Source organism: Phocoena sinus, chromosome 12 (genome assembly GCF_008692025.1).
Source record: "Phocoena sinus isolate mPhoSin1 chromosome 12, mPhoSin1.pri, whole genome shotgun sequence".
NCBI lineage: Eukaryota > Metazoa > Chordata > Mammalia > Artiodactyla > Phocoenidae > Phocoena > Phocoena sinus.
Genome location: NC_045774.1, coordinates 77,860 through 92,630, shown reverse-complemented (window position 1 = coordinate 92,630; position 14,771 = coordinate 77,860). Strand labels below are relative to the sequence as shown.

At 51.7% G+C, this 14,771-nt stretch overlaps 1 protein-coding gene across 10 annotated transcripts in view; it reads left to right on the top strand.

The window, feature by feature from the left end:
* The window catches only part of FAM120B (family with sequence similarity 120B), a 75,088-nt gene that overhangs the window by 42,187 nt on the left and 18,130 nt on the right, over positions 1-14,771 (top strand). For 8 of the 10 annotated variants that reach the window (XM_032651054.1, XM_032651053.1, XM_032651058.1 and 5 more), the window contains 3 exons: positions 9,693-9,899; positions 11,316-11,424; positions 14,106-14,198. In XM_032651054.1, the coding sequence (XP_032506945.1) occupies positions 9,693-9,899; positions 11,316-11,424; positions 14,106-14,198 (409 nt within the window). Of the gene's footprint in view, positions 1-9,692; positions 9,900-10,501; positions 10,639-11,315; positions 11,425-14,105; positions 14,199-14,771 lie in introns of those variants that run through there. The other 2 variants (XR_004352506.1, XR_004352505.1) reach the window with 2 other exon arrangements.

Here is a 14,771-nt window from a genome sequence, read left to right as displayed (position 1 = left end):
CGCAACGGGAGAGGCCGCAACAGTGAGAGGCCCGCGTACCACACACACACAAAAAAATCCAGGTGATTAAATTATATTTGTAAAGATTATATCACATTTTATATATATATATATATATATATATACTGTACACACATTCATTTACAGACGTAGAAGTCTGCTATATATGAAATCAAAGAATACAGGAACCCTTAATCTGCAGGAATATAAAAAAAGAAAGAAGAAAAACAGTATTACTTGGCACTAAAAAAAAAAAAGACAGGCTTTTTTATAAAGCAGGGAAGGCAGTGACCAAGGACACTGGTCTCCTGGGTGCTGAGAGCATGGTGGGGCCAGGCTGTCCATCTGTCAGTCAGTCTCCAGTCGCTACTCTGTCCTCTCTGAATGCTGGGTATGTACTTGCTAGTTTTCCTGTCAGCGTCATAACTGTCCATGTGTGCATTCAGCCTACAGCTCTAGAGGACAGAGTCTGCTCATGTGGTCCTTTCATACTTGGTTTGTACAGCCCATATGAACACACGTGTGTGCGTATAGATAGAGATGCAGGTGCATGGCTAGCAGGGAAAGTCAGTTAAGTAATATTCTGAATTGTATAGCAAATAAGTCCCCCGTCTTAAGCGACTTGAAAGGGGGAGGGTGGATTCTTAGATTCTTCTATCTGTATCATTTAAGACAGGGATGCCTCAGCCAGAGAAAAATCATGGGTAAGGTATCACATGTCATGATGTGTGAGTTCCTGTGGTCACTTGCCCCCGTCCTTTCCTGGTTCCTGCCCATCGGGCAGTGGTGGGAGGAGCCCTGGGCCTCAGGAACCCTGGCTCCTGCTGTGTCCTGTGAGCAGTACCTCTAACTTGGGCGCCCTGTGTGCCTGTCCAGGAATGTAAAAGGGGTGCACGTAGCTGCCTTGCTCACCCCCAGGGTTTCGTCAGACTTGGGCACGTGCCCAGAGTGTTGTGTAAAGTCCTCTATGAAGCTTACTGTCACTGAGCCTAGCAGAGCCCAGGCCTGGCGTCCCAGCCAGACTGCGTGCTCTCAGAGCCTCTTTGCTCCGCCCCAGGGTGCTCCGTGGTTTAAATTTGCTTCACTCTTTTCTTTTGGAATGAGCCAAAGAGACACTGGGGCTTTGTTTGCCTGTCAGTTCCTCTCTGCTGCATTGGGTCCCTGAAACCAACAAAACGATAAACCATCTCCTTTCAGGGGGAGGCCCCCAACTGCTGGAACATTCCAGGCTCACCTCTCCCACCCCCGGCGCTCGGGGAGACCTATCTGAGCCACCCTGAAGCCTAGCTTACAGGAGGTGGCTGGCATCTTTCCTGGCACTACCAGGGCTCCTTGGAAAGTTCTTGGTCTTTTTTTTTTTTTCCCTTGCGGTACGCGGGCCTCTCACTGTTGTGGCCTCTTCCGTTGTGGAGCACAGGCTCCGGACGCGCAGGCCCAGCAACCACGGCTCACGGGCCCAGCCGCCCCGCGGCACATGGGATCCTCCCGGACCGGGGCACGAACCCGCATCCCCTGCATCGGCAGGCGGACTCCCAACCACTGCGCCACCAGGGAAGCCCTCTTGGTCATTTTTGATTGGGAAATTAAAAGGAAAAGAAATAGGAGTTAATGGAAAGGAAAATTCTGTTCTGAAATTCGAGCTGTACCACATTAGCAAGGGGTCTGCTGTGAGCATAGCATCTCATCGCCCCGGTGAGGATGTTTCAAGATTTACTGGACACGTGACGATTGGGGCTGCTCCACGGCTGGACCCACTCTGCCTCCTATTGGGTACTGGTCGAAGGCCCAGTGCTCAGCACATTTCGTATTGAAGACAGTGCTGTGCCTTGGCGCTGAGTGCACGGGACCACAGGCAGTTCAGTCGGAGCCCTGCGTCTTGGGCTTAGACTCCAGAGTGTGTTGGAGCCACATTAAGAGGCCACAGCTCCTTTTCCACATGGGTTCCCCAGCGTCGTGTCATCCCCCCAGCAGCCATGCACCTCTCAGGTGGGGAGCAAACGCAGAGTGTGTGAAAAGCAGGTGTAGACGTCTTCATCGAGAGATCTCTACATAATATTGCCTTGGCTGGTAAATCCTCACTTTCTAAATCACTCTAAGTCCCATAGGCAAAAACCAAAATGCTTTGAGGACGTATTGAGATCACATTCTTAGAGGACATTAAAATAGTATGCTTTGCTGATTAACTCACTGGAACAGCCACAGAAGCACAGGATTGTGTAAAGTACACTCAGATTTGGAAAAATGCTTTCATTATTAGGCAGCTCAAAATTGGATGACTGAGTGAATAGTAGAAATAGAATCTATTGAAAGTTTTAGTAGACTTCTTAAAGTTGTTTTGTAAACATAGGAGATGAGTGCTCCAGACAGATTAAATTAGATGAATGGGTAGGAAACCTGGTTTCCATATTTTCCTTATTTTTATTCTCTCTGGTATGCTTACGACTTTCAAATGCTTATCCCAGGCAGGATATCGTTGAGTGACTTTGGGAGGGAAGAGAGGTAGTGAGAGGGCTCAGGGTGCCTGGAGCCCAGAGTTCAGAAGGCCTGGTGCCCAGCGGTGGCTGCAGTCCCAGTTTCGCGTGGTTTGTATCACAGTACAGGTCCTGGTACTCGGTCCAGAAGATGCGGTCTCTCCGGGTGAGCACGAGCGTTGTGAAGAGACCGTAAGGTGCACAGTGGGGAACACGGCTGACGAGCCCTTGAGGGAACTGGCCGTGAGGGCTGGTCATGCCTCCTCCCTGAGTCCATCTGCAGTGCTCAGACAGGTTCTCCGGGCGAGAGGAGCCCAGGGAGGATGGCTGTGCCCCTGGGAGGGGGCTGGGGGCCCTTGTTGAGTGAAGGCGTGTGGGTGTGAGGGCAGCGACGGAGCCGGCGGGACGCCTCCTTGAGAGTTGGGAGAGATCTCGGCCCGCCCTCCCGGGCCCGTAACAGTTCAGAAGGGTCGATTTCTCCCTCACCAGACACCTGGGGTGTGCGCTCTGGCAGGAGAGAGCGAGGGGGGGCCAAACCCAGCCCGCGCCCGCCCCCGCCCCCGACACAGCCAGGCTCAGTCGCTCACACATTGTCTGTGGACGCGTTCACATCACAGCTGCAAAACCGGGTGGTTGCGATAGATGCTCTCTGCCCTTCCCAGACAGCTGGCCAGCAGCCCTGGGCGTGAACCTGAGAGCTGGTTGGTGGGCACGGACGCTCAGGGTCAGAGGAGGGGTCCATGTGTACATTCCTGGCATAGTTCACAGCTGCCCAACTTTAGAATCTGAGCTATTCACATTTGGGTTTTCGTCCCTCTCCTGTTTTTGTCTTGAATCATAAGCAGATGTTACAACTTCTTACTGCTTCTTACTACAAACATTCAGGTATTAAGACTTCAGCACTCTGGCTTTGAAACTGTCTTCTAGCCTCTGTTCTCCCCTTTCCAGGCCGCTCATACCCCAGGGTAGATTAAAGATTTTGACGCTCAGAATCTGCACTTTTCCAAGTAGGCTGGCCTTCCAGGCCCTCTGATTCTGTCTGCCCTGGTACCTGTCTTGCAGTCCAGCCCCCGTGAAGCAGGCTCTCCACAGACCCCAGCTTTCCATGCCCACCAAGACCCAGCGCTCACCACCAAGGTGACTTCTTTCCTTCTGCAAATACCTGTAGTTACTCCTGGTTACCTGTACTTGCTGGTAACACATAAATACCTGTAGTTACTCCTGGTTACCTGTTTTTGGCAATTACACAGGTGCTGTGTGATCCCTCTTCCAGTGTTGCAGGATCTGCTTCAGAACCGTGTTCTTCCTTTTCTCAGCGTGGGTCTCTTACTGTAACGCTGCTCTTGGATACGTGTCCCCTTTTCTCATGTTGTTCAGACTGTTCTTAAACTCCTTGGCTTGTGGCTTCTTCAAGAGTGGGGACCCCGCTTTATTCATCTTTGTGTATTCTCTGGTACCTATGCTTCTGAGTAACTTAGCAGGTACTCAGCTAGTATTTGTTCAAATGAATTGAGATACATCCTTCCTGGGGCAGAGTAGGGAGCGGGCCGAGTGTTTATAACTTCCATGGAGCCCCTTGGTGTGTCGTATGTACTCAAATAATTGTCAGTTTGCTTAATGTTTGTATAAACCTCTGTGATGTTGGTAGATGTCCTTTTTATCTTCACGAATAAGAGCCTTTCACATAAAATGAAACGGACCTCAGACATAATTTCAGTTTCACCTTTCTTTTTCTACAGCAATGTGCTTTCTTTTACAAACCCCATCCCGTTGCTTGCGGTATATATCCCGGGGTTGAGCGGGTGGGCACCCCGCGAGACACTGTGCCAACTCGCTCTGCCAGTGGGGGCCGGGCTCCCCCGCCCCACTGCCCCCGTGCCTGCTCACCTCCCACATCAGCCGGGCAGCAAAGCTCTGACGCCTTGCACAGAGTTGCTTCCCCAGACCCCACCTGCCAGAGGCGGAGCTCGCTGGCTGCCTGGCAGTCGCCCTGTGGGCTCTGAGCTCCACTCGCCCGAGGCCCCTCCCCTTCCTGCCCCACGCCTGCCCCTTCCTCTTGCTCACTCTTCACACGTGGGGCACATCGGAGGTCTTTCAGGTTCTCCGGGGGTGAGGCTTTTGAAAGTCAGAGGTCGGAACTTGGCAGTTTTACCCTTTCCTGTCCCCATGTATTGATGGCACAAAGTCTTAGGTCACTGAAGGCCTTAAGGAAGAATGGGAAGAAGGGTGGAATTATGGTTAGAATTACCTTACTACATTTTTTTGTAAAGATTAGCCTTTTACCATTCTTTCAGTCCTGGGCCCTTTCTGCAGTTTTGTACTTGTAAACATAATGGCAGACCTCATGGTGGTCGTGGACCCTGGAGCCACCTTCCTTCTGACTGGATCACTCGAGGCTGCAAGAGCTGCCTGAGATGAGGTGACGGGGCGGGGGAGATGAGTGCAGCTTCGAAGCCATAGGACGTCTGCATGTGTTCAGGTGGCTCTGAGTCTGGAGAGGGGTCAGGACCAAGGAGGCGGTCTGGAGTGGACATTGCGGGTGGTAACACTGTGGGAATAGCAGGCTTCATCCTGCCAGCCGTACGTGGGCTGTGCTGCTCCCATAGGTATTTCCTCTGTCACATAGTTTTTCGTGAAGGAAAACTTGACTTCAGACCAAGCTGCACGTTCTCTTCTTTCCTCTGTTCTTGGGTCCTTTCTGTGAGCCACAAAGCACTCTAGTAGGAATTGTTTTTCCTGTTTGTTATCTGTGGTCATCCATTCTGAACCTTAGGTGTAGGTCAGGATGGAGTTGGAAGTTAGGTGTGTGTTCAGAGGCTGTCTCCTCATGCCCTGCACCTGCGGGGGCTGCAGATCAGAAGTTTATGGTTGGCAGGCCTATCAGTCCTGCCGGACCCAGCACGCCCGAGAAAGCCACTGACTTTGGCCGGGTGGAGATTTTGTGGTGAGTTCAGAAAACCTGCGGTTGTTCCACAGGGTATTGTGGGTATTTTAGTGATGTTACAGGGTGCTGCAGCTGGCCCAATCCTATGACAGGCGGCCCTTGCCAGTTTCTCACTTATTTCATTTTACTCTCTTCCGCTTTTGTTCCTTGCAAGTGTCCATTTAAATTCTAGGAGTGCATCTCAACACAGTTTACTTTTGCCTGGATTAAAGATGTGGCGTAAAAACGACATTGGATAAGAACGTGTACAGGAGAAATGGAATTTTCATCTCGCTTGCTGAGGGCAGGAGCCATGTAACGACTGCCCATGCAGACCTCAATGTTACCCTCGGGGCAGCACCTGTCGTCTCTCGTGGTGACCCTGTGTTCGCGAGAAAGAAGAGCTTTCTGGGTGCACTGCTGCTGGTGCCTTGTTAAACGGTGCCCTGCCTCTGATTTCTTTTTCCCTCTAAGGTAGGATCAGAAGGTGGTAGGCTTCCCCACACAGCCTTCACATGTCACTTATTTACATGTAAATCCAGCAGCTGTTTTTAAAGTACCCACTGTGTGGACAGCCCTCCTGCAGTGACCCACCTGACACGCTTACCTCTGCTGTGTTCTCACAGGCTTATCTGTGTGTCAGACAGATGCACTCGTGCTATCCTCTACTTAAAGCTGAGTGGCTCTCCAGGGCCTACCAGGTGTGTCCGCATCCTCCGTACAGACGCAGAGCCCTGCTCCTGTGGTTCCCCCCTTCTCCCCCTCGTGAGACACACTCATCACGAGTCACGTGCTTGACTCCCTGTCTCCTGCCTATTGGCTCGCGTCTCTCCCCGTCCTGGGGGTTGGAGCTGACTCTGGTACCTGGCCCGTGGTTGTGTGGGTGATGTGTAGGTGCCAGCCACTGGCCCCGCTGCCTCAGGCGGCCTCCTGCCCCTGAGCAGCATCAGGTCTTGTTTCACGGCAGGAGGGAGTGCTGGACAGAGATGGCAGGGTTGGAAGGTAAAGTTGGGAAGCTGCTAGGCTCCGGGAGACTGTTAGTATTGGATTCGAGCCCTGTGCCACCCCTGTCGGACACGGAGAGTCTGGGGGTCACAGGTAAGTTACTCAGTGCAACATGAGAAGCCTCCGGGGAGGATCTCAGCAGACGACCCCATTTTCGGTGGTCTCTGCCCTCAGGAGCCATCTTTAACAAGCTCTGCTGGAAGCCGCGGGACCCCTGTGTGACTCAGGAGGGCTGAGGAGCAGCCGGCTGTTAGGAAAAGCCGGACCAGCCCCTCGTGCGCCTGCCCCGCAAGGTTCAGGCGGCCTCCTTGGGCTTGTGTTGTACAGTTGTGCCTGCCTGTAGCCACGGAGAACTTAGGTGCAGAACCTCCTGAGTGCAACCGGCCTTTCAGACCAGAGGAGCTCAGAGTTTGCCTTTGCTTTGTTTTCTGGTGAGTGGTAACGAGTCTGCAGTGCTCTCCTTGCCGTGTCTGGATTTCCACCTGGTTTTAGGACAGTCGCTCTGGTGAAGCAATGCCTGAAACGGAGCATCGGCTGACTAGGGGGTTTTGGCCTCCATGTGTACATAACTGCTAATACCTTAGCGTATAAACACCACACAGTTGAGCTGTTTACTGTTAAAATATTGACTGTGAGGCTTTGCAGCTTTAGAACTAGTCTTTCTGGTTTCTGTGTCCGCATTAGATGCTCCATCACCTCAGCAGGAAGCGCTCAGGGCTCGGCTCCTCCTTGTCTTCATTCCAAAGCACCTTGAATCCTGTTTCCAAAATACGGCCGCTTTTATTTATGACTTTTATTGGTAAGGCCATACGTTAGCCACATGGAATTAGTCCGTGCTCACCAGCGACTCCGAGTCCGGATTCAGGGTCAGCCTTCTGCCACACTGACTTGTTCCCTAAATTGCAGTTCTTTGGGGAAGAAGAAGAGTTGCTATGTGACTTTCTCTGTTGGTGGAAGATACCCTCAGATTTTGATTCTGCAGCCTGTGAAAATCTTCTGCTCTTTCAACACAACCAACTGTTTATTTTTGGAATACAGACTTGGTTTAACATTTGAAAACCAGTGTGATTCACTTCGTTAGTACCACGCATGATGCAGAGAAAGTATTCGGTTGAATTCAGTGCCTGTTTGTCGTAAAAAGTCTCAGCAGACCAGGACTGGAAGGGAATTTCCTTAATCCAACAAAGAGTATCTACAACAGAAATCAGACCTGATGGTAAAACAGTGGAAGTTTTTCCACTCTGGTGGGAGTGAGTCAGGGGTGCCTTCTTTCACCACTTCCCTTACACTGGAAGAAAAGAATAAAACTGTCATTATTGACAGGTGGCGTGATTGTGTATATGGAAAATCCAGATCCACAGGGCAACCATTAGAATTACTAAGCAAATTTAACAGGGGCTGGTGCAGAGTCAACATACACAATCCAGGTATATTCTACAGAAACAATAACAAGTAAAAATAGCCCCCGCATTTTTTGTGTTTACACTAACATCAAAGAAAAAATATGAAATACTTAGGAAAAATCAACAGCTGGGCCAAGTCTCCACACTGGCAACCATAAAGCATTGCTGACAGGATGCGCTCCTGGGCTGGAAACAGGCTCACTGTTTAAAGATGCCCGTTGTCCGCAGCGTGGTTCATAGGCTCAGCATCCCCAGTCAGCCCCACATGCAGTGGCGTGTGACAGCCCGGAGGGGTGAATGCCCTGGGGAGACCCCAGCAGCGTCAGCCCGGGGAAGCCGGAGCCTGTGTGTGCACTTCACTTCCGGAGCCGGTTCTGTCAGCTCACTGGCGAGCAAGCCCGTTCCTGCTTTGAGGAGTCGGTTAGCGCTACCTCTGGGGACAGTGGGTGTGACAGGGAGGGGCAGCGGGGCTTCTGTGGTCCTGGTGACATTTGCTTTGTGGCCCAGGTGTTGGTTGCCTGGTTTGTTTGAGAATTCAAGTGGCGCACATAGGATCTGTGCTTTGCGGAGTGGTATACTTCATTTAAACTTTACTTTAAAACAGACAGGTGTCGAAGAGATGAACAGAAACTGACTCCATTACTGGAAAATGTGCTTCATGAGAGAACTGCCCCCAATACTCAGAAAATACGCAGCCACTGCGTCAGTTCACCTGACCTTGAGCAGCCATGGTGGGTGCCCTGACCTGGGGTTGAGACCTGCCCCGACCCGTGCGGCCTGCAGTGCAGCCTCGGGGCTGGGCGCTTTGCAAAGAGGGGAATGCAGGAGGTAGAGAAGGTCCAGCGGTGGGCGGGTGGGAAGGTGCCGACTGACACTGCCACTCAGGCCCCCGAGTGGGGTGGTGCATCTGAGAAATGGAGCATTTGATCTTACTGCACTTAAATTCAAACCTCACCCAGGGCCCCAGCTGCTGGTGTGGACAGTGCGGCTCTAGACAGACAGTACCCCGTGTGCGTGGGTGCACAGGGTGAGGGCTCGACGACTGAAATCAGGGAGACGGTGGAAGGTGCTGACGACAGCGAGGGGCAGATAACCTGGTGAGGGCGCGGGCAGAGAGACCTGAGGGTCACGACCACGCTTTTCTCAATAGGGGAGGTGAGACCTGACTTAAAAAGGGCATGAACATCTGTCCCTTTTCCTGGTTTACTTCAATTTTGTAAACTATGTGAGATACATAATGACATTTAAAATCGCTGCTGTTTACTTTGAGCAACACAGATCCACCCGATGCCGACAGACTGAGTTGAACTTGCCTTGTTAACAAAACCCCGTGGACAGTTGCTGCCTGTCAGTTCACTGTGTGTGGTCAGCACAGGCCACAAATTCCAGAAACACGAGCGATTGAAGGCGAAGGGCGTCTCTGCAGGTTCTCACCAAACGGAGCCCCCTGCTGTGTCCAAGAACAGGAAGGAGGTTTGACAGCAGAATAAATATTTTGTGTGGGTGTGACCTTAATTTGTAAGAAGTAACAGACCATCAACCCTATGTAGTAATAAGCCATTTTATTCTTAAATGGTAGACATTCGTGTAAAACATACCTAATAATGTTCACAGAACTCAGTGTGATTTTTTAAAATGCGGTGACTCATCTGTGTCTAAAATGCCCCCGTCTTGGCTTCTCTTGCTTTGCCTTTGCTTTTAAAGAAAGTTTCCCAGTAGGCCCGAGGCTGCAATCCTGTCCCCTTCCTGGCAGGTCAGAGCTTTGGCCTTTGCAGCTCCAAGGGTGTCTCTGTGTGCGGAGCAGGTCGCACCCCGAGGGCGCAGCGCCTCTGGTTCTCTGCCCAAGTGGCGGCTGCCTCCTCACCTTCTCTGTGCGTCTTGTCTCCACAGCTCGACCACGTCGACCCCAGGGCCGTGCAGCTGGGTACCCTCCTGGTCCGCGGCCTCACCACCCTGGTGCTGGTCAACAGTGCCTGCGGCTTCCCCTGGAAAACGTTGGACTTCATGCCCTGGAATTTGTTCGACGGGAAGCTGTTTCATCAGAAGTACCTGCAGTCTGAGAAAGGGTACACAGCAGAGGCGCTTGTGGAACAACACGTGAGTTCACAGTTTTCTTTACGCTTAGAAAAAGTAGGTTTGAAATCAGTTGCTCAAATGCATCACGAAAACTCAGAGTCCTCGGCTGGAGGTCAAAAGGGTCCGCAGCACTTTCTGTCCTCACGGTCGTTTTACTTTAGGAACAGACCCCAGAAGTCCGCTCTGAGGAGCCGCAGATCCCAGGCTTTGAAATTGACCCAGAAGTCCGTGAGGCTGCTGGTGCCGGTGGCCTCCTCCGCTGTGGTTGTGCCTCAGGCCTCAGGGTCAGCGTTGCTGAAGCTTCTGCCAGAACCTGTGAGGAGGTGGGCGAGCAGCGTCCTGCCCAGTCTCACACATTTTAAATTTTCGAGTGCTTTCGCTGCTTTTCCCCTTTTTGAGTTAAGAATGCACGTTCCCTGCAGAGCTGCCTCTGCAGACATCAGACTAATTCGATAGGAGCGGTGATGATTTGTTACTTGAAAATATTCCCTGAAGGCTGACAGTTTAGTTGGGGTCATTGGCTGCTGTTCTGGCTTTGTAAGTACAACTGCTACACGGTTCCTGGAAGGTTTCCAAGTCGGGCCCCGGCCAAGCTCATTTGGAACGTGTGTTAATACCCACAGGACCCTGTGATCAGCGAGAGCTGACTGTCTGTGACGGGTCAGCGCTCCACGCCTTCGCATCAGATGGAAATCATTACTGACTGATGTGCCAGTAGTGCTGCTTCGCACACAGACACAGTCCAGGGCGTCATAGGAATGTAAGTGTTCAGAGTTTAGAAGCAGCCACAGTTATGTAGTCAACAAAAGCAGAGTACTGACAAAAATGTCCTGTAAGTGTGGCCTTAGTACCGAATCAGTGAAAGGTAACAGTAGGCCGGGCTCACGGCCTGCACATCACCCATCAACGGACCCCTCCCTCCTTTCCTTCCTAATGTCTTGACCAAGTACAAAATGATTACAGGTTCACACTCACTGCTTTAAAACAAGTTAGGGCAGATAGGATCGAATATTCAATAGTACAGATGAGGCTGGAAGGGAAGGTCGCATGTTAATTCATTGTCTGTGGCCTTGCTCTTTCCACTTACTGTCTTACAACCAAGAGGAACTGAGGTGATAACACATTACCGGCATGGATGTTTTAGATATGATTGTGTGTTAAGTAGAACTTGAAGGCCCTTTTGGAAATGCTTGTATAACCTACCGGGGACGGAGAAGGTGTAGCTGCCACTGTCGCCGTTCCAGGGCATGCAGGAGAAGATCAGTTTCTAAGAACATCTTGCTGAGTTGCAGTGTGGAAGGGAAACTGCAGCCATGCTCGCCCACAGCGCTGCAGTGTCCTTGGGCACAGTATACTGTGTAGTTTCACTCACGTAGTTGCGTCTCCCGAGTGCCTGCCTGTGTCTGACACTGCTCTGCCCATCTGGTCTGTTTGCAGAGGTCCTGGCTCACCAGATTCCATGCCCTGAAGTCAGTCGTGTGCAAGGCCTGCATGAAGGAGAACAGACCCATCGTCAGCAGGCGGCACTGGCGTTCGCACCACTCAGGTGGGTCCCAGCCTCTCGGTCCCGGGAGGGGCCCCACTGCCACGTGCAGCTGCAAGGAGAGGCTGATAAAATTGGAAGAAGAAACAAAATTAAGATGATAGTGATAGTGTGCTGCTGAGCGGTTTAAGTTCTGGTCCCCTTAGGAGGGGGTTTTCAAAGGGTTCCTGTGCTGAGAGTTAAGGACCCTCCTCTGGGGCTCAGCCTCCTTTCCAGGAGGCCCTGAAGTACACACGCCGCTGGGCTGGTGGGCCTTTATTTGACAGAGGTTTGGACTTATTTTTTCTCATGATAAAAGTACATGAGAAAACACTTAGAATATAAAGAAAATAATTAAAAGTGAAACCCAAATAACCTTTAATTCTGTCTCCTGAAGGTAACAGATGATGACAGATGTTTTCCTGTGTTTTCGTCTCATTATGATTATACTCTGCATGCTTGTGTGCCCTGTTCTCCTTGGCACTTGACTTCCAGCGTGATCGTGGTCACGGTGGTCAGGTTCCCCTTAAACAGAATCCCCACCACCACACGCACTGCCTTTGCGTCATAGCCCCCCCCCCCCCCCCCCCCCCGCCTCAAGCTTCCGTTTTTTCTCGTTATACTTGATGCTTTTCTGTGTGTTGTTTCCTTAGGTTAGAGTTCCGTGGTTCACAGAATTATAGATCCAAACATAATTGGATTTTAGATAAATGTTGCCAACTTGTTTTCTAAAAACACACGGTCACTTCACACCTTCACCAGAGGGATTAAGAGTTCCTGTTTCATGCATTCTTGACACCACTTAAAAGTTTGTTTTTCTGACTAATTTGATAGATGAATAAGCCTGTCTCCTTGATTGGGTGCTTCTTTGTTTATCAGTGAAGTCGGACATCCTGTTCAGTAGCTCATTGTGTTGAGGTCATTTTAATCACGTTCTCATGTCCTCGTTTGGGTAGGATCTATACCTGTAACTGTAGCAGCCCCATTTTTTCTTGATGGAATAGAGAATTACCCCAAATTCCTACTCCCCCAGACCATCTTGACTTCTGCTCACACCAGCCCTGCACGTTTCGCTCCGAGAGACTCTGTGCCATGAGGTCGGTGAGGCCTCAGGTCGCGTCCAGCTGCTGCCGGTCAGTGCTGTGTAAAGGGGCTTCCGGCCCCTCCCCACTCCTAATGGTGACAGAGTCCCTCCTGGCCTCGCCCCGTCTCCATCCTTTACCTTTCTCCAGCTGCCTGGAGATAGGCGGCGTTTGAGACCCCAGAGCAAAAGTTTATTCCTTGCAGAAGAAAGAGGCAGCTTCTCTCTGTGTCCCCCGTTGCCCACATCTGTTGGCAGCACGTCACTCAGGCCGTCTGCCCTGTGAGCACCGCACCAGGATTCCCGCCACTAGTGAGGTTGTTAGCAGAGCAGTGACAGGCTGGCTGCAGACATGCAGATGGCAGGATGCAGGCTTTGTCAGCTACAGTAGTCACTGGGATTTGGATGCCTGAACCTCTTTCTGCATTTCAGAGTCTGACACTCAGGCTTAAGAGGACTGTACATGTGACAGGTTTTCTTGAAAGCCCTAAGACAGCGTGTGGTTTCACAGAGTTTACTGCTGCAGTACGGTCACTCCTAATACAGACAGGAAACTCTGTGATCTCTTTCTGGTGAAGTGTCCGTAAGATGGCAGACCTGGGTGATCCTGCCGAGTTACTCCAGATTATGGAAGAAACACGGTCCAACATGATCATGAGTCAGTTTACGTGATGTGGAAGCTGCTCCTTTTTTCTGTCCTCGATGTCATCGTTTTCTTCACAAATGCAGCCTGATACTCTGTGGTTCACTCCCCTGGGCCCCGGTGGCTCGCCAGCACCGCACAGGTTCTCAGTGGCAGACCCCAGCCCCTTGGCCCCAGCCCAGCGTCCTTCGGTCACCTGCACGCAGCTGCTGTCTCCTCCTCCTGGGACGAGCTGGTGCCGTTGACACTTGCCGGTGCCTTTCAGGCCGCTCCCCGCCCTCAGCTGGCAACGGTGTGCGTGGAGGGCAGGGGCCCGGGGCTGAGCCAGTGCGGAGCCGCCTGCGCATGTCCGCAGAGCGCTGGTTCACCCCTGTGGCTGGTGCTGGGCAGGCTTGGCCTCCTTTCTTTATGGAATAGTGTGAGGTACCAAGGTAGTGTTTAGAATCACATTTAAATGTGTACTTAGACTTGCTAGTACTGAATTCTAGTAGAGACAAACAGAAGAAGGCTTCAGGGTGTAGGGATTTAGAAGAAGAATTTAGAGTGAGCCGATTGTGTGCCGATGAAGTTTGCGGGGAATTGGGAGGAGAGGGTGGCCTGGTCAGGCCCACCATGTCCCAGAGCCCCGCGTGCTGGTGGCCAGCAGTGTGGGCCTGGGCCTGTGGCCGCTGCCCAGGGCAGCTGCCCGAGGAGGCAGAAGGGAGAACTTACTGCCCTGCTTTGAGGGACCTGACAAGATAGCCTGCTCGTCCCCCCCACAGACTCTCCTGGGAACAGGTTTAAGTGCAGCCCTGACCCAACCCAGCCGCGGTGCCGTGGCCCCAGCATCTGCATTTTTCAGGGGCTTTCCCTGTGATGGTAAGGACGCCAGAAGTTTGGGAGCTGCCAGCCCAGGGTCACCTTGCTCTACTCTTAAACACGACTGCCATTTGGAGTTCAGCGTCTGGTAGCTGCTGACGTGCTGATCACGTGTCCCCACAGGGCGGAGGGGCCGACAGGGATCCAGCGACCACAGGATGAGCTCTGGGTACAGCCGGTCTGGCCAAGGACAGCACTGGAGGGACCAGGGGCCAGGTAAGAGGCAGGCGGGGTGGCGGCAGTGTTCCGGAGACTGCCTCGCAGCTGTTTTGGAAATAGGTTGTATGTTTACAAGTAAATAAACAGATAAATGTACTGATAGATCTGATTGCTTTGCCTAGTGAAGTGGAGACGTAATTGCCATGCTCGGTGCTAGCCTGCCTCTGCTCACCGCTTTATTCATTTTCTGTCAATTTATTCATCTGTTCAAGACCCAGATTTTTGTAATTTACTCAAAGGAAGGCTCTTGTAAAGGCTACATATACATACATCCTTCTAATAAGAACACAAACAGTAGCATTCTACCAGTAGAAGCATTTTCTTATGTTCTATGACTTGTTTTTTTTTTTTTTTTTTTGTGGTACACGGGCCTCTCACTCTTGTGGCCTCTCCCGTTGCGGAGCACAGGCTCCGGACGCACAGGCTCAGCGGCCATGGCTCATGGGCCCAGCCGCTCCATGGCATGTGGTATCTTCCCGGACTGGGGCACGAACCCGTGTCCCCTGCATCGGCAGGCGGACCCAACCACTGGGCCACCAGGGAGGCCCTATGACTTGGTTTTATACGTAA